We start from the raw sequence: 20,738 nt of genomic DNA, 5'->3' as shown, positions 1-20,738 counted from the left end.
TTCGATTATAGTCTTTAAATGTGGTGACATTTATTTTTAAACCTCCAAGTACTCTAGCTGCATTGCGCCATTTGATACACTTTCCTACTTTTTCCTACCATAAATGGTGAAGATGAGTCTACTCCAGAAGATTAAAATGCTTCCTCACCTGTGTGATGTCTACTGTGCGCAGCAAGAACTGATTTATTTCTCACACAGAACATGCAAATGGCCTCACCTGTGACTTCTCTGATGTCTAATCAGATGTGATTGCCGAGCAAAACATTTTCCACAATCAGTGCATGCAAAGGGCTTCTCACCTGTATGAATTCTCTGATGTATAACAAGATGTGATTTCTCTTTAAAACATTTCCCACACGCAGAACATGGAAATAGTTTCTCACCAGTGTGATTTCTCTGATGGATAACAAGATGTGATGAAGTAGTATAACATTTTCCACACTCAGAACATGGAAATGGTTTTTCGCCTGTGTGACTTCTCTGATGTATTACAAGAGCTGATTTATGTGCAAAACATTTCCCACACTCAGAACATGGAAATGGTTTTTCACCTGTGTGAATTCTCTGATGTCTAACAAGATTAGATTTTTTTGTAAAACATTTCCCACACTCAGAACATGGAAATGGTTTTTTACCTGTGTGACTTCTCTGATGTAAAACAAGATGTGATGAAGTAGTATAACATTTCCCACACTCAGAACATGGAAATGGTTTTTCACCTGTGTGACTTCTCTGATGTATTACAAGAGCTGATTTATGTGTAAAACATTTCCCACACTCAGAACATGGATATTGGTCCTTACCTGTGTGACTTCTCTGATGTATAACAAGATATGATGCCTTAGTAAAACATTTCCCACACTCAGAACATGAAAATGGTTCCTCACCTGTGTGACTTTTCTGATGTTTAACCAGATTTAGTTGCTGAGCAAAACATTCCCCACACTCAGGACACTTAAATGGTTTCTCACCTGTGTGAATTCTCTGATGTTTAACAAGATTAGATTTTTCTGTAAAACATTTCCCACACTCAGAACATGGAAATGGTTTCTCACCAATGTGATTTCTCTGATGTATAACAAGATGTGATGAAGTAGTATAACATTTTCCACACTCAGAACATGCAAAGGGCTTCTCACCTGTGTGACTTCTCTGATGTATAACAAGATCTGATTTCTGTGCAAAACATTTCCCACACTCAGAACATGGAAATGGTTTTTCACCTGTGTGACTTCTCTGATGTAATACAAGAGCTGATTTATGTGCAAAACATTTCCCACACTCAGAACATGAAAATGGTTTCTCACCTGTGTGACGTCTCTGATGTGTATCAAGATTTGATTTCAGTGTAAAACATTTCCCACACTCAGAACATGGAAATGGTTTCTCACCTGTGTGACTTCTCTGATGTGTAACAAGAACTGATTTGTGTGTGAAACATTTCCCACACTCAGAACATGAAAAGTTCCCCTCACCTGTGTGACTTCTCTCATGTCGAACAAGATATGATTTCAGTGTAAAACATTTCCCACACTCAGAACATGGAAATGGCCTCTCACCTGTGTGAGTTTTCTGATGTGTAACAAGAGATGATTTCCATGTAAAACATTTCCCACACTCAGAACAGGGAAATGGCCTCGCACCTGTGTGACTTCTCTGATGTGTAACAAGAACTGATTTGCATGTAAAACATTTCCCACACTCAGAACATGGGAATGGCCTCTCACCTGCCTTAGCTGGTTGATGGGTAATAAGCTTTGTGTTCTGTGTAAAACATTTAGCATCTATAGAACAAGAAAACACTGTGTGTACTCTCAGAGCTGTATCAGATGCACCAATATCAGAGTGATCAGGAGAACATTCCCAAGGATCAGAGGGATCAGCTGACAGGGCTGGAGGTACAATTGGGGTAATGGGGTTATCTCCTGGAGAATCCTGTCTACTGTCATCTTTTATTTCACAATTCGGGGATGAAATTAGATGTCCTTCTGAGATGTTCCTGCTTTTGTGTCCGTCTGCTCGAAATAAAATACATTATGGAAATATAAATTTTCCTGTAACAATTTTAATCTTGTAAAGATTATGATTAAAAAAAATGGCAAATTACTATAAAATGAGTAGACAAGACCCAGGATGTTACATGGTACAATATATAATTCTATAAATGACATTGTAACCCGTACTATATTTCAATCATTGCTTTTCTGTTTAATTAAAAATACTAGGAAGCTTGGACTGGAGTATAACCTACACTGAGAGATCATGTGGAATTACTAGAGGTGACATGGGCTGTGCAGTAATATAACATTGCCTGTGCATACATTTAGGTAACACTGAGATCATGTGGGATTACTAGAGGTGACACGGGCTGTGCAGTAATATATCAAGATATGGTAGACCTACCCTTGATAACTCTATTTCTCCGAAGTCCACAGTGTCTACAGGGTATCTTCGGATATGAGGTATCATCAGTGGATTGGTACCAACGATCAAAGCTTTCAGCCTCCCAGAATGCAACATGCCAGTCCCCTATATCCCCACCTCCTGGCTCAGGCAACTCAGTTATTTTCCAAAGCTCAAAGCAGGAGCATCATAGAGAGCCCTAATCAGGCGAGAAGAACACACATACTAACTTCCATACAAAAAGGAAGGGGTTAGTAAGTGTAAGCATCCTCAAATCAGGTGCGTCAGGGTGGGATCTCTGTGGACACTATAGACTTCGGAAAAATAGAGTTATCAACGGTAGGTCTATTGTAACTCGATATTTCTCCTGCAGGGTCCACAGTGTAGTCCACATGGTACCTTGGGACGTCCCAAAGCAAAAATTTAGTGGAGGGGATGCTCCTGATTGGACAGGAGAATCCTTCGCCCGAATGCAGTGTCCTGAGAGGCATCAAAGGCGTAATGTTTAATGAATGTATTGATGGAAGACCATGTGGCTTCCTTGCCCCGTATGCGGGCACCTTGAAGTTCTGCCAAGAAGCCATAAGATCTATCTCTGGCAACCCCCATTTGTCTACCAGGCTCTGGAAGACTTCTGGGTGTAAAGCCCATTCATTTGCATGAATGGCATGTCGACTGAGAAAATCTGCTTCCCAGTTTAGGACTCCCGGAATGAATACTGCGGACAAGGCCGGATGATGAAGTTCTGCCCACCTTAGTCTGCGACTTACCTCCTTCATTGCCTTTTGACTGCGCGTTCCTCCTTGCTGATGAGGTACGTTACTGCCGTCACATTTTCCTAGCGAATCTGCACCGGTTTTCCCTGAAGAAAGTCCTTTACCTGAGTGAGAGCCAGATACACAGCCTGATGCTCCAGTATATTTAATCGGCAGGCAACTTTCTTCTTTGGTCCACTGCCCCTAAAAGCAACCCTTTTCTGACACGGATCCCCAGCCCAAAAGACTGGCGTCCGTTGTCAGAATATCCAAATCCGAGAACCAAAATGGTCACCCTTTGTTCAGATGGAACGTCTGTAGCCACCATGCTAATGACCTCCAAACTTCCAAAGGAAGGACCAAAGTTTTTATTGTCTGATGTAACCCATTCCATTTGGAAGGAATCAGACGCAGAAGGAGCCTCGAGTGGAATTTATTCCGTCATGTCGAATGTTGATACCATAGATCCCATCACAAGCATCGCTGCGTGAATGGACACCCTTCGACTGTGTAAAAGCTCCCGAATCCTTGACTGTATTGTGGATATTTTGTTCAGAGGGAGAAACACCCTCTGAAGACGGGAATCCAATACAGCCCCCAAGTGCATCATACATTATGACGGAACCAATGATGACTTTTGCCCACTTTATGAGCTAGCCATGGCTTTGTAAACCGGCAATTGTCAGTTGCAGATGGCTCTGCAGAGTTTCCTGGGACTGAGCCAGGATTAATAGGTCATCCAGGTATGGGAAATTCCTTACCCACTGACGACGGAGGTAAGCTGACATCACCATCATCATTTTGGTGAACACTCTTGGAGCTGTAGCCAGTCCAAATGGTAGGGCCTGAAACTGAAAATGTTGCCGGAGGATAGCAAGCCTGAGATAACACTGATGGGACTGTGCTATAGGTACATGCAGGTTAGCATCCTGAGTGTATAGGGATACCATAAAATCCCCCGACTCCATGGCCAAGATAATGGAACGTAAAGTCTCCATCTGAAACCGGGGCACCCAAATGTATTTATTCAGAGTTTTGAGATTGAGAATGAGCTGGAATGACCCACTCGGTTTCTGTACTAGAAACAGGTTGGAATAGAAACCTTGTCCCTGCTGTGCAGGTGGGACCGGTACTATCACTCCTGATTGTACCAACTTCTGAACTGCCTCCTGTAAAGCCCTGGCCTTTGCTTCCACTGAAGACGGGCCGGTACAAAGCTTACGGCTGCTAGAACAGCAGCCCAAAGATCGAGGTCCGGCTCCTGCCGCACCAACATAAAAAACAGAATTGCCTGAGCCAGGAGGCGGGGATATAGGGGACTGGCCCATTGCATTCTGGGAGGCCGAAAACTTGATCGTTAGTGCCAATCCACTGACGCTGTCTCATATCCCAAGATACCCTGTGTACTTCACTGTGGACCCTGCAGAAGAAATAACATTGCTTGTGCATACACTTAGGTAACACTGAGAGATCATGTGGGATTACTAGAGGTGACGTGGGCTGCGCAGTAATATAACATCGCCTGTGCATACATTTAGGTAACACTGAGAGATCATGTGGGATTACTAGAGGTGACGTGGGCTGCGCAGTAATATAACATCACCTGTGCATACATTTAGGTAACACTGAGATCATGTGGGATTACTAGAGGTGACATGGGCTGCGCAGTAATATAACATCACCTGTGCATACATTTAGGTAACACTGAGAGAACATGTGGGATTACTAGAGGTGACATGGGCTGCGCAGTAATATAACATCGCCTATGCATACATTTAGGTAACACTGAGAGATCATGTGGGATTACTAGAGGTGACATGGGCTGTGCAGTAATATAACATCACCTGTGCATACATTTAGGTAACACTGAGAGATCATGTGGGATTACTAGAGGTGACATGGGCTGTGCAGTAATATAACATCGCCTGTGCATACATTTTTTAGGTAACACTGAGAGATCATGTGGGATTACTAGAGGTGACGTGGGCTTTCCAGTAATATAACATCGCCTGTGCATACATTTAGGTAACAGTGAGAGAAAAATAAGAATTTACTCACCGGTAATTCTATTTCTCGTAGTCCGTAGTGGATGATGGGAACTCCGTAAGGACCATGGGGAATAGACGGGCTCCGCAGGAGACTGGGCACTCTAAAGAAAAGATTAGGTACTATCTGGTGTGCACTGGCTCCTCCCTCTATGCCCCTCCTCCAGACCTCAGTTAAGGAAACTGTGCCCGGAAGAGCTGACATTACAAGGAAAGGTTTTTGGAATCCAGGGTAAGACTCATACCAGCCACACCAATCACACCGTACAACTTGTGATAACCATACCCAGTTAACAGTATGAACAACAACTGAGCCTCATGAAACGGATGGCTCATAACAATAACCCTTTATTAAGCAATAACTATATACACGTATTGCAGAAGAAGTCCGCACTAGGGACGGGCGCCCAGCATCCACTACGGACTACGAAAAATAGAATTACCGGTGAGTAAAAAAGCAAATTATACTTACCGATAATTTCATTTCTCCGAGATACTTCATGGCAGCCCTTACTCTTGGGGATTGTATCCCATTCCTAACTTTAGACAGGGAATTTTTTTACTCACTTAGGGACCACCCACTTTGGGTATATAGCCCTGCTCCTCCCCTTCCTCCACTAGTCTTTTGAGTGTCTCCTGCGACCAGGCTATATTAAGACTTTACCAAGGGAGGGTATATTGTAGGCTGCCATGAAGTATCTCGGAGAAATGAAATTATCGGTAAGTATAATTTGCTTTTTTCTCCTACACTACTTCATGGCAGCCCTTACTCTTGGGATATACCAACGCTCAATATTGGGAGGGCAATATAAATACACAAGAGACGTTGTCCTATTGCTGAAAAGCATAACTCGTTTAATTCAATGCCCCCTAAAAGATACGTTTTCCAAAATGGACGTCTACAACATCTACCACATAATGGCTAGAGAATGTATGTATGGAAGACTATGCAGCTGCTGCACATAAATCTTTCGCCGAGAGCCGTGCCTTCCTAGCCCAAGAAGGTGCAACAGCCCTGGTAGAGTGTGCCTTTAGCTCCTCCGGAACCTCACGACCATTCTGCTTGTAAATAAAACGTCAGGAGTCTCGTAATCCATCTGAAAATGGTTTGTTTCGTAGGTTTCTCGCTCTTTCTTGCTCCTGAATACAAAACAGGTGCTTTGTTTTACGAAACTCCTCAACTCTCTCCAAGTAGACTGAGATTGCTCTTATTAGATCCAAAATATGCATTCTCTCCTCATTCTGCGGATGCGTGTAGAATGATATTAATACAATGTCCTGATTCAAAATGGAAATCTGACACCACTTTAGGCAGAAAATCTGGATTAGCTCTTAGAACAAGTCTATCCGGAAAGAAATTGAGATAGGGCTCCTCGGACCATAGAGCCTGTAGCTCTCCAACTCTTCTGGTGAGGTGATGGCTACCAAAAACACTACTCTCCAAGTTAGAAATTTCATTGAGACGTCCTGTAACGGTTCAAACGGGGACAACATTAATGAATTCAAAACTAAATTTAAATCACATGGAGCGAGAACCGACCTAATCAGAGGTCTTATCCTTTTAATTGCCTGACAGAACTTCTTCACTAGGCCCTCGTCGGACAATCTTCGCTCCAACAGGACACTCAGAGCTGCTATCTGGACCTTGATAGTGGACACTGCCAGCCCCTTTTCAAAGCCATCAAACAAGAATTGTAAGACCTGAGACGTCCCTGCCTTCTGCGGGCTAAATCTTGAGCCGGACCAAGAAATGAAAGTCTTCCAGACTCTATAATAGACCTTAGAGGATACTTTTTTCTCGACTGAATCAGCAAACTCACGACTTGTTCAGATAAACCTTTGTTTTTCAATAATTGCCATCCAATTTCCATGCCGTCAAATGAAGTTGCTGTAGATTTTGGGTGCAGCAATGGACCCTGACGTAACAGATCCGTTACTAGCGGCAACATCCAAGGTTCTCCTACTGCCATCCTCAGTACTGAGGGAAACTACACTCTTTGGCCAATATGGGAGAACCATTATGATCTGCACCCTTTCTTCCCTGATCTCTCTTAGAATACGTGCGATCATTGGAAACGGAGGGAAACAAATGCAAGCTTTAATCTCCACGGGAGAGAAAAGACATCCACTCCGCCACTCCTGGGAGACGATATCGGGAGAAGAACAGAGGAACTTTCGCATTGATGTGCGTGGCCATTAGATCTACCTGAGGCTGGCCGAATTTCTGTACAATCTGCCGTTCAATTCCCATTGTCCTGGTAGCACCTCTTGTCTGCTGAGGAAATCCGACAGACAAGAATTGTAAACAGAATTGTTTACTCCTGGAACATGTAGCGCTGACAGGGACTCGAAAATGACCCTTTGCCCAACATAGTATGTTTGACACCTCTTCCATTAATACCTTGCCAATTGCCACTGCTACATTGTCTGAAAATATCCTGAGATGTCTCCCCTGAAATTGCTCCTGGAAATACTTCATCGCTTTCCACACGGCTCTCATTTCTCTGTGGTTTGAAGACAGTCTTTCTTCTTCCCGGTTCCACCTGCCTTGGCAGTTCTGCTGCAACAGGTGTGCCCCCCATCCGACTGCACTTGCATCTGTCATTAGAATAAGATAGTGATGATCTGACAAAGCAGTCTTTCTGTCGACCAGTTCAGTCTCCATCCACCAGTCTAGGGAGCGCCTTGCTTTTTGACATAACTTTATGCGATAATTCAGGGAATAACGTCTCCGACAGTAGCTTAGGATATCTAGCTGAAGATTCCCCATTCGCCATCTCGCCCAAGGGACCACGTCTATGGTGGAGGCCATCATACCCAAAGACGCATCCCCTGGCGCAGTGTCATGCTGTTGCACTCTTTTAGCAGAGAAGCCAGATCCCGAATTTTTGAGCACCTTTCTTCCGAAATACCTATCATATAACTGATAGTATCCACCTGTACTTCCGAGAAACTGGATCTTTTGCCTTGGTTCTAGCTGGCTTTTTTTTTTTCAGTTTATTAACCAGCCATGCTCTTGTAGGATCTGCAGCGTCACCTCCAATGCTTCCTTTACCTTCCGAACTGACTCTCCACATACTAGTAGGTCGTCCAGTTATGACCAGATCGCTATTCCTTATCCTCTTATCACGGACACCAGTGCCGACAGGACCTTGGTAAATATCCCTGGATACGTCTTCAGACCGCAAGGGAGGCACGTAAACTAAAAATGTTTGTTAAATTGTCTGCGATCTAGTATAGTCCTGAAGTCTCCAGACGCCTTTTTTATCAGGAATATTCTGGAATAGAACCCGCTCTTTCTTTCTGAAGGCGGGACAGTCTCTACTGCTTTTGCCCTGATTAGTTTTTCTAAACTGTCCTCCGGGGCTCTTAATTCCAGACTCACAGTTGGTCTTTCCGAGATTACGAATTTGTCCTTTCTTGGGACCTCGGAGAACCCTATCCGGTTTCCCTGAGATATCACGTCCAATACCCACGTAACCCGAATTGAACTCTGCCACTGACTGACAAACTTCTGGAGTCTGGCTCCTACTGGAAAGGATACTGGGACCCTGCAATAGTCATTGTCTTCGTCCACCTTTCCTGTAAGCCTGACAAGAGGGCTGCCTATTCATCCCCGAGGAATATCTCCCCGTATAAGGTCGTCCTGGCCTATAACTTCTTGCCTTCTTAACTGCTGTCTGGAGGAAGGAAATGGAAATCTATTTCTTCTGTCTTGAGGTAACCTCGCTGATTTACCTCCTTACATCTTTTGTATAATGGCCTCTAGTTTATTGCCAAATAATAGAGAACCCTCGTACGGTAAGGGCACCAGTCGGTTTTTGGAATGCATACCTGCTGACCACGACCGAAGCCACAGGGCCTTTCTGGCCAATACACCTGCCGCCATGGACTTTGCTGCAAAATCCAGCATATCCAAAGAGGCTTCGCACAAATACTCTATGCCTTTAAGCATGAAACCTAGACTTCTTCGCAAATATTGTCTTGAGATCTTTTCCCCCACATCCGTGGACAACACTGATCCCCAAACTCTCAATGCTCTGGAAACAGACGCAACAGCCACACCAGACTTTAAAGACCCCACTGAGGACATGTGTAATTTCTTTATTACACTCCCCATACGCTTATCCATGTCATCCTTCTGGACTGCCCCGTCCTCTAACAGAATAGTAGTTTTGGACACCATTTCTGCCACTGCAGTCGATGCGACTTTAGGCACTGCACACCAGCCCACAAATTGCTCATCCTCTATCGGGAACATACGATCAACTCGTTTAATATTGCCAAGTCTCTTATCAATGTTTTGCCACTCCTTAGACACTACCTCCTTCAATGCTTTGTGAACCGGAAAACACCTGTTCTTTCTGGATTTGTCCCCAAACAGAACATCCTCATCATCATCACCTTAAGAGACTGCCCACAAGTTCCAAGTTACATTTTCTATCCTCCTCTTTCTCCACTGACTCCGTACTAGAAGCCTGATAATCAACATAATTGCAAATCACCAGAGGCTGATTCATCCTGAGAATCAATACTAGCCAGATCTTTTATTTCCCTGCAAATCAGCCAGCTGTTCCTTAGTAACAAAGGATCTCTTAATCCAGTCCTTTAACACCTGTATCTGTCTGGATTGATTAGCCTGCTGAATATCACTCTGTGTACAGTCCTCACAGAACTTCACCTTCTCAGTAGAGGAAATTTTTTTATCACAGGCTGCACACTGCCTATCTTTACACAGTCTCTTCTTAGGCGGAGACACACTACCAAATCACACCAAAAAATACTATTGTAAAAACCTACACTAACCAAGCTTTCCAGATAAAAAATTTAAACCAGAAAACAAAATGAAAATCTAGAAAAACATGCCCTCTATGAGGACTTACCTCTTTTGGACACTGACTGGCTTTTGGGGGGAAGGCTCTCTTTCCATCCTGCTGGTAAGCACATATATCCTGCCCAGCTCATAGGAGTTTCTCATCACTCCTGGTGTGCAGCGCCATTTATTTTTAAAAACAAAACCATAGAGACAGGCGCTGAGCAGACCGTCCCACAGCCTAACCAGGACGGCCGCTCCAGCACTTCCGCCCGCTAGCCGCCGCACGCTGCCTCTCCTTACAGCGCTTCCGCCCGCCAGCCGTACATCCCCTTCACTGCGCTGCCCTTCCAGCCACCGCTACTTCCGGGTCCGCCGGAGACATGGGGCGCTGCGGCGAGCGGAGGAAACCTGCACCCGGGGAGACGGCTCTAGGCAGCGGTTCGGGAGGGAGCAGCATTACAGAGCGGGCGGACACCTTTAGCTGACAGCGGGGACTTACGTGACTGCCCCAAGCACACACAGCCTTCCCCAGGGAGCCACCCTCTTCCAGTACGGCTGCAATGAGGCGTATTACTGGGAAATAGAGGTAAATCCTGTAGCAAAAAACCATTACCCTGTCAAGCTAGGAGACAGGAAAAAGACTAGTGGAGGAAGGGGAGGAGCAGGGCTATATACCCAAAGTGGGTGGTCCCTAAGTGAGTAAAAAAATTCCCTGTCTAAAGTTAGGAATGGGATACAATCCCCAAGAGTAAGGGCTGCCATGAAGTAGTGTAGGAGAAATTCTTATTTTCTCTGACGTCCTAGTGGATGCTGGGAACTCCGTAAGGACCATGGGGATTATACCAAAGCTCCCAAACGGGCGGGAGAGTGCGGATGACTCTGCAGCACCGAATGAGCAAACACAAGGTCCTCCTCAGCCAGGGTATCAAACTTGTAGAACTTAGCAAATGTGTTTGAACCCGACCAAGTAGCCGCTCGGCAAAGCTGTAAAGCCGAGACCCCTCGGGCAGCCGCCCAAGAAGAGCCCACCTTCCTTGTGGAATGGGCTTTCACTGACTTTGGATGCGGCAGTCCAGCCGCAGAGTGATCCAGCGAGCAATAGTCTGCTTCGAAGCAGGAGCACCCAGCTTGTTGGGTGCATACAGAACAAACAGCGAGTCAGTCTTCCTGACTCCAGCCGTTCTGGAAACATATATTTTCAAAGCCCGGACTACGTCCAGCAACTTGGAATCCTCCAAGTCCCGAGTAGCCGCAGGCACCACAATAGGTTGGTTCAAATGAAACGATGATACCACCTTAGGGAGAAATTGGGGACGAGTCCGCAATTCTGCCCTGTCCATATGTAATATCAGATAGGGGCTTTTACATGACAAAGCCGCCAATTCCGACACCCGCCTAGCCGATGCTAAGGCCAACAGCATGACCACTTTCCACGTGAGATATTTTAGCTCCACGGTCTTAAGTGGCTCAAACCAGTGGGATTTCAGGAAAGATCCCAAGGTGCCACTGGTGGCACAAAAGGAGGCTGAATATGCAGCACTCCCTTTACAAACATCTGAACCTCAGGCAGTGAAACCAGTTATTTTTGAAAGAAAATGGATAGGGCCGAGATCTGGACCTTTATGGACCCTAATTTGAGGCCCATAGTCACACCCGACTGTAGGAAGTGCAGAAATCGACCCAGCTGGAATTCCTCTGTAGGGGCCTTCCTGGCCTCACACCAAGCAACATATTTTCGCCATATGCGGTGATAATGCTTTGCGGTCACATCCTTCCTAGCTCTTATCGCGTAGGAATCACTTCATCCAAGATGGCCTTTTCCGCTAGGATCCGGCGTTCAACCGCCATGCCGTCAAACGCAGCCGCGGTAAGTCTTGGAACAGACAGGGCCCCTGTTGCAACAGGTCCTGTCTGAGAGGCAGTCCTCTGTGATCATCTCTTGTAGTTCTGGGTACCAAGTCCTTCTTGTCCAATCCGGAACGATGAGTATTGTTCTCACTCCTCTTTTTCTTACTATTCTCAGTACCTTGGGTATGAGAGGAAGAGGAGGAAACACATATACCGACTGGAACACCCACGGTGTCACCAGCGCGTCCACAGCTATCGCCTGAGGGTCCCTTGACCTGGCGCAATATCTTTTTAGCTTTTTGTTGAGGCGGGACGCCATCATGTCCACCTGTGGCAGTTCCCATCGATTTGCAATCTGTGTGAAGACTTCTTCATGAAGTCCCCACTCTCCCGGGTGGAGGTCGTGCCTGCTGAGGAAGTCTGCTTCCCAGTTGTCCACTCCCGGAATGAACATTGCCGACAGTGCTTGAACGTGATTCTCCGCCCAACGAAGAATATTTGTGGCTTCCGCCATTGCCACCCTGCTTCTTGTGCCGCCCTGGCGGTTTACATGGGCGACTGCTGTGATGTTGTCTGACTGAATCAGCACTGGTTGGTCTCGAAGCAGGGGCTCCGCTTGACTCAGGGCGTTGTATATGGCCCTTAATTCCAGTATGTTTGTTTATGTGCAGACAAGTCTCCTGACTTGACCACAGTCCTTGGAATTTTCTTCCCTGAGTGACTGCCCCCCATCCGCGGAGGCTTGCATCCGTGGTCACCAGGACCCAGTCCTGTATGCCGAACCTGCGGCCCTGGAGAAGATGAGCACTCTGCATCCACCACAGAAGAGACACCCTGGCCCTCGGGGACAGGGTGATCAGCCGATGCATCTGAAGATGCGATCCGGACCACTTGTCCAACAGATCCCACTGAAAGATCCTCGCATGGAACCTGCCAAAGGGAATGGCTTTGTATGACGCTACCATCTTTCCCAGGATTCGCGTGCAGTGATGCACCGACACCTGTTTTGGTTTCAGGAGGTCCCTGACCAGAGTCACCAGCTCCTGAGCCTTCTCCTCCGGGAGAAACACCTTCTTCTGTTCTGTGTCCAGAATCATACCCAGGAAGGGCAGACGCGTCGTAGGTATCAGCTGCGACTTTGGAATATTCAGAATCCAGCCGTGCCGTAGCAACACGTCCTGAGAGAGTGCTACGCTGATCAACAACTGCTCCCTGGACCTCGCCTTTATGAGGAGATCGTCCAAGTACGGGATAACTAACTCCTTGCATCCGAAGGAGTTCCATCATTTCCGCCATTGCCTTGGTAAACACTCTCGGTGCCGTGGACAGACCAAACGGCAACGTCTGGAATTGGTAATGACAGTCCTGTACCACAAATCTGAGGTACTCCTGGTGAGGTGGGTAAATGGGGACATGCAGGTACGCGTCCTTGATGTCCAGAGATACCATAAAATCCCCCTCCTCCAGGCTTGCAATGACCGCTCTGAGCGATTCCATTTTGAACTTGAATTTTTTCATATAAATGTTCAAGGATTTTAAATTCAGAATGGGTCTTACCGAACCATCCGGTTTCTGCACCACAAACAGTGTGGAATAGTAACCCCTTCCCTGCTGAAGGGGGGGTACCATTATTATCACTTGCTGGAGGTACAGCTTGTAAATTGCCGCCAGGACTACCTCCCTTTCCGTGGGAGAAGCTGGCAAGGCTGATTTTAGGTAACGGTGAGGGGGGGAGGGGGGGTCACGTCGAACTCCAGCTTGTATCCCCGAGATACAATCTGTATAGCCCAAGGATCCACCTGTGAGTGAACCCACTGGTCGCTGAAGTTTCGGAGACACGCCCCCACCGCTCCTGGCTCCGCCTGTGGAGCCCCAGCGTCATGCGTGGACTTAGTGGAAGCCGGGGAGGACTTTTTTCCTGGGAACTGGCTGCATGGTGCAACTTCTTTCCTCTACCCCTGCCTCTGGCAAGAAAGGATGCACCTCTGACCTTCTTGCTTCTCTGAGAACGAAAGGACTGCATTTGATAATACGGTGCTTTCTTAGGCTGTGAGGAAACCTAAGGCAAGAAAGTCGACTTTCCAGCTGTTGCTGTGGATACTAGGTCCGAGAGACCGTCCCCAAACAATTCCTCACCCTTATAAGGCAAAACCTCCATGTGTTTTTTAGAGTCGGCATCCCCTGTCCATTGCAGAGTCCATAAGACCCTCCTGGCAGAAATGGACATTGCATTAATTCTAGAGCCCAGCAGGCAAATGTCCCTCTGGGCATCCCGCATATATAAGACGACGTCTTTAATATGGCCCAGGGTAAGCAAGACGGTATCCCTGTCCAGGGTATCCATCTCCTCCGACAGAGTATCTGTCCATGCTGCTACAGCACTACACATCCAGGCTGAAGCAATAGCTGCCCTCAGTAGAGTACCAGAGTGTGTATACACTGACTTTAAAATAGCTTCCTGCTTCCTATCCGCAGGCTCCTTCAGGACGGCCGTATCCCGAGACGGCAGGGCCACCTTCTTAGATAAGCGTGTCAGGGCCTTGTCTACCCTAGGGGAGGATTCCCAACGTAACCTATCCGTTGGCGGGAAAAGGTACGCCAGCAGCAATCTTTTGGGAATTACTACCTTCTTATCAGGGGAGCTCCACGGTTCTTCACATAACTCATTCAATTCATGTGACGGGGGAAAAGTCACTGCCTGCTTTTTCTCCCCAAACATATGTACCCTCTTGTCAGGGACAGGGTTAACCTCTGAAATGTGTAATACATTTTTCATTGCAATTATCATGTAGCGGATGGCCTTGGTCAGTCGGACTCCGTGTCGGTATCAGTGTCGACCAACTGCGATAGTGGGCGTTTTTGAGACCCTGACGGCCTCTGAGTCGCCTGGGCAGGCCCGGGTTGAGAGCCCGGCTGTCCCCCGGCTGCAACGTCATCAAACCTTTTATGTAATGAGTTTACATTGTCATTCAAGACCTTCCACATATCCATCCAATCAGGTGTCGGCACGGACGGCGGCGACACCACATTTAACTGCACTTGCTCCGCCTCCACGTAAACTTCCTCATCAAACATGTCGACACAGCGGAGCTGTGAAGAAAAAATGGCGCTGGTGTGCTGAGGAAGAAGGCCCCGCCCCCTCAGCGGCGGGCTTCTGTCCCGCTTTCTGTGGTAAAAAATGGTGGGGGATTTTACATATATACAGTGCCTGACTGTATATATGTAGGTTATGCCAAAAGGTACTTCAATTGCTGCCCAGGGCGCCCCCCCCCCCCAACGCCCTGCACCAAACAGTGACCGGAGTGTGTGGTGTGTTGTGGGAGCAATGGCGCACAGCTGCAGTGCTGTGCGCTACCTTATATGAAGACCGGAGTCTTCAAGCTTCTGTTTTTCTGGCTCTGCGAGGGGGACGGCGGCGCCGTGCCGGGAACGGACGATCGAGGACAGCTGCCTGTGTTCGATCCCTCTGGAGATAATGGTGTCCAGTAGCCTAAGAAGCGCAACCTAGCTGTGAACAGGTACGTTTGCTTCTCTCCCCTCAGTCCCACGTAGCAATGAGTCTGTTGCCAGCAGAAGCTCACTGAAAATAAAAAACCTAACAAATACTTTCTTTAACTAGCAGGCTCAGGAGAGCCCACTAGGAGCACCCAGCTCTGGCCGGGCACAGATTCTAACTGGGGTCTGGAGGAGGGGCATAGAGGGAGGAGCCAGTGCACACCAGTTAGTACCTAATCTTTTCTTTAGAGTGCCCAGTCTCCTGCAGAGCCCGTCTATTCCCCATGGTCCTTACAAAGTTCCCAGCATCCACTAGGACGTCAGAGAAAGAATCAATATTACCAGCTGTTACTGGAAATGCTCCGTGTCAGACATTACAGTGGGCAGACTCCCGTCTAGATTAGGTACAGAGGCTAGATACAAACACAGCGATGGTATATAGTGCAGCTCCTCCTCTTACTCTGTATCTCTGTAATCACACACACCTGATCTGAGTTCCTAACACCCTCTGCCATGGATATATAGTGATCGCTGTCACCAAATCTAACGGGTGCAGGTCCCACTTCTTTCCATTCATCGGCTGTAGGTAACAAGATGGTAATACAACCTCCTGGGTGATGTGAGATGTAGATACATCTTAGGACAAGATATCTGGCCTGGTTCTTGGAGACCATGTACCCTTGTAGATATTTACAAAGGGATCTCTTCACCCAAGCGATTTATCTCTCCAACCTTTCTGGCAGAAGTAACTGGCACCAGAGTCACTACATTCCGTGTCACCAGTCTCAGAGAGACGTCATGTAGTGCTACAAATGGAAGATCCATCAGAGCCTTAAGGCTGAGGTCCCACAAAGCATTGTGCATGGATAGAGAGGTATAGAGGAATCCACACCGCATAGGGGAAAAGACGTGTGGAATGGTTGCATTGGTTGGATCTGTAGTGGAATAACACCATTTAATAAAGGTCTTCCATACTCTGTTGTATACTAATGTAGAGCTCATCTTTCTGCCTGCAAAAGTGCCTCAATTACAGACTCTGATGTTCCTGCTCCATTTCCATGCAATAAATCTAGTTCTATGTTCAGGTGAAAGACTGGGCCCTGGGACAATAATGTGGACAGCAAGGAATAGGCCATGGTTCTTCCTGAACATATCCCAAGCTACCTGGAAACAAGGATGATGAGGACAGAATGGAAGCATTGCCATCACCTCTACTTTCTCTTTCTAGATCTTTCTTAGCCTGTGAGATGAGAGGACACTGGGCAGCGGATACACCCAGGAAACAGTCCGTGCGTCCATTCTTTCTGCCCCTGGAAACCTGGGTTCTGTTGTGTTCTGCTTTGTTATCGTAATGACTACTTGAAGAAGCCTGAATCTATCAGTAGCTGGAAGACTTCCTGATGTAGGGACCAGTCCCTTGGAACATTCTGCCTCTATTTCAGCTATTCGGCCACTGTATACTCCTAGCCTGCTACATGGAACGCGTGAGGTGACTCTACACACAAGATATCAGCTCTGCCACCATCCCAGTGCTTTCCTGGCACACCCTCTGTCTGAGAATACTCGGAGATGTTTCTCCAGTAACTGTTGATGGAAACATTGATCTACTGTCCATACTGCTCTGACTTACAGGACATTTATGTGACACTTCTCTTCCCGTAACCACATACCTGGTGCAATCGTTGCCTGGAGGTGAGCTCCTGAGCCTGTGGCAGTGTCTGATGTATCGGCCATACTGGGTCTAAGGGTGACATTGCCTGTGTCGTTACCTTTAGATCATGACACCGGATGAGACATCTCCTGGTGGATCTCAGTAACCAGACGTTGTGATCCCAAGATGCCGGCATGTGATCCTACATGGTATTACATATGGAATCTACACACCTGCTATTTGCACAGAAGACACCTCTATGGTGGAAGGGAACGTTCTCACCAGCTGTTACCCTTTCCTTACTGCTGTCTGCTGATGGGTCAGTAGATGATACGCCAAGGACTAGACCCTAACACATTAATCTGACAGTGTCACTTACCTCTGTATGGTATGTGTATGCACTGCCAGAAATGTCATGTGGATACATGACAGAGGCTGCACCGGATATTTCCTGTGTCATGTGGTATTAGGAACCCCCGAGCCTGTGTCCCAGCAAGCAGCCGCACCATGCCAGAGATAGGGAGAGGTTTATATATACACTGCCGAGTGCAAATAGTGACACTCTCAGGGCATACAGAGCTCACACAGTAAGACAAGTGACGTGTACCAGCATGTGACCAGACCTTCCTGGGTGTCATCTATGGGAGAATTCACCAAGCAGGATCATATATACTGACAGCAAGATGGGGTGTCACCTGACTAGTTTTCCCATAATCTGTAATATGCACTTCACTACCAGGATAGTATACTGTGACCTCACAGCTGTATGTCACTAACACATCCATAGCGTACATAATATAGCATGTAATAGGCAGAGGTACTGCTAGCACACAGTATGGCTGCTGGTGACACACAGTGACATGATGTGAGGGGGAGAGCAGGCGTAAAATAGGGGCTGATGGCTCCTGATGTATGAGATACACCAGAGAGTGTGGGGAGGAGACTGGTCAGATCTCTGGGCTGGTAACACACAGTGACATGATGTGAGGGGGAGAGCAGGAGTGTAATAGGGGCGGATGGCTCCTGATGTATGAGATACACCAGAGAATGTAGGGAGGAGACTGGTCAGATCTCTGGGCTGGTAACACACAGTGACATGATGTGAGGGGGAGAGCAGGAGTATAATAGGGGCTGATGGCTCCTGATGTATGAGATACACCAGAGAGTGTGGGGAGGAGACTGGTCAGATCTCTGGGCTGGTAACACAGTGACATGATGTGAGGGGAGAGCAGGAGTATAATAGGGGCTGATGGCTCCTGATGTATGAGATACACCAGAGAGTGTGGGGAGGAGACTGGTCAGATCTCTCGGCTGGTAACACACAGTGACATGATGTGAGGGGGAGAGCAGGAGTATAATAGGGGCTGATGGCTCCTGATGTATGAGATACACCAGAGAGTGTGGGGAGGAGACTGGTCAGATCTCTCGGCTGGTAACACACAGTGACATGATGTGAGGGGGAGAGCAGGAGTATAATAGGGGCTGATGGCTCCTGATGTATGAGATACACCAGAGAGTGTGGGGGAGGAGACTGGTCAGATCTCTGGGCTGGTAACACACAGTGACATGATGTGAGGGGGAGAGCAGGAGTATAATAGGGGCTGATGGCTCCTGATGTATGAGATACACCAGAGAGTGTGGGGGAGGAGACTGGTCAGATCTCTGGGCTGGTAACACACAGTGACATGATGTGAGGGGGAGAGCAGGAGTATAATAGGGGCTGATGTCTCCTGATGTATGAGATACACCAGAGAGTGTGGGGAGGAGACTGGTCAGATCTCTGGGCTGGTAACACCCAGTGCTATTGGTGACAGAAAAGTACCTTGGCGCCAAAAAAGAGATAAGCTGCACACAAGTTGGTCAGAAGGTATCCCCAATACCAAGATATTAGCGTGAACAAGTGACGTTAGACCAGATGCAGTGCGCTAATCAAATAACAATAAAATAGTACTTCCCTCACAATTCCTTTGTCATGGGGTGTACCATGTATTTCAGACAAATGGAATCCATATATGGGAATGATTCACCAGATGGACGGAGTGGTGTGATCTTTGGAGGCAGGTTCCGGAGCCAGTGTCTCCCCATGTTGGCATCTTAAAAGGCACATACCCCGCTTAAATCTGGTAAACCTCCATTATAATGTTATTTGTTCTGTGAAAAACATACCAGTGAGCCACATTTTAAAGGCACCATTTAAGGCTTTTATTATACCATTCTCTGGTAATTCTCCATCTATCGCCATTTGATTGTAATGTCATTTGATACAATGGATTTATTGGCAATTTTTATTTAATTGTATTAAAATTTTTTGTCTTGAACATACTACACTATATTTGGATTTTTTTTCTGTCCCATATATGGATTCCATTTGTCTGAAATACATGGTACACCCCATGACAAAGGAATTGTGAGGGAAGTACTATTTTATTGTTATTTGATTAGCGCACTGCATCTGGTGTAACTTCACTTGTTCATGGTAACACACAGTGACATGATGTGAGGGGGAGAGCAGGAGTATAATAGGGGCTGATAGAGTATGGTGTAGGATAAGAGATTGCTGTAGTGACTGAGCAAGGAGAATATGTAATAAGTGATTATTACTCACCTGTGCTGATATCTGTAGGGATTTCCTCCTCCTTACACTGCTGATCACCCCTCACATACGTCTCTTCTTCTCCCTCCGTATCTACTACCTTCATATCAGTCACATACGTCTCTTCTTCTTCCTCTGTATCTTCTGCCTTCATATCAGTCACATACGTCTCTTCTTCTTCCTCTACATCTTCTGCCTTCATATCAGTCACATATGTCTCTTCTTCTCCCTCTGTATCTTCTGCCTTCATATCAGTCACATACGTCTCTTCTTCTCCCTCTATATCTTCTGCCTTCATATCAGTCACATATGTCTCTTCTTCTCCCTCCATATCTTCTGCCTTCATATCAGTCACATACGTCTCTTCTTCTCTCTCTGTATCTTCTGCCTTCATATCAGTCACATATGTCTCTTCTTCTCCCTCTATATCTTCTGCCTTCATATCAGTCTGCCTTCATATCAGTCACATACGTCTCTACTTCTCCCTCTATATCTTCTGCCTTCATATCAGTCACATACGTCTCTTCTTCTTCCTCTATATCTTCTGCCTTCATATCAGTCACATACGTCTCTTCTTCTCTCTCTGTATCTTCTGCCTTCATATCAGTCACATACGTCTCTTCTTCTCCCTCTATATCTTCTGCCTTCATATCAGTCACATACGTCTCTTCTTCTTCCTCTATATCTTCTGCCTTCATATCAGTCACATACGTCTCTTCTTCTTCCTCTATATCTTCTGCCTTCATATCAGTCACATACGTCTCTTCTTCTTCCTCTATATCTTCTGCCTTCATATCAGTCACATACGTCTCTTCTTCTCCCTCTGTATCTTCTGCCTTAATATCAGTCACATACGTCTCTTCTTCTCCCTCTATATCTTCTGCCTTCATATCAGTCACATACGTCTCTTCTTCTCCCTCTATATCTTCTGCCTTCATATCAGTCACATACGTCTCTTCTTCTTCCTCTATATCTTCTGCCTTCATATCAGTCACATACGTCTCTTCTTCTCTCTCTGTATCTTCTGCCTTCATATCAGTCACATACGTCTCTTCTCCTCTGTATATATCATTAATCTTCATATCAGTCAGCTGTTCCCCCTAAATAGATCAGAGAATATAAAGTGTAATGC

The 20,738-nt window shown here is 46.5% G+C and overlaps 1 protein-coding gene across 1 annotated transcript in view; it reads right to left on the bottom strand.

Moving 5' to 3' along the window:
- Positions 1-213: 213 nt before the first annotated feature.
- LOC135056952 (zinc finger protein 585A-like) overlaps positions 214-20,738 on the bottom strand; it is a 234,035-nt gene continuing 213,510 nt past the window's right edge. The window contains exons 5-7 of the mRNA XM_063962741.1: positions 804-1,559; positions 384-719; positions 214-299 (exon numbers count right to left, since the gene is read on the bottom strand). Of these exons, the coding sequence (XP_063818811.1) occupies positions 214-299; positions 384-719; positions 804-1,559 (1,178 nt within the window). The remainder of the gene's footprint in view (positions 300-383; positions 720-803; positions 1,560-20,738) is intronic.

This window comes from Pseudophryne corroboree, chromosome 3, assembly GCF_028390025.1.
Source record: "Pseudophryne corroboree isolate aPseCor3 chromosome 3, aPseCor3.hap2, whole genome shotgun sequence".
NCBI lineage: Eukaryota > Metazoa > Chordata > Amphibia > Anura > Myobatrachidae > Pseudophryne > Pseudophryne corroboree.
The sequence above is the reverse complement of the archived record's forward strand: the minus strand, read 5'-3'. Positions and strand labels throughout refer to the sequence as shown.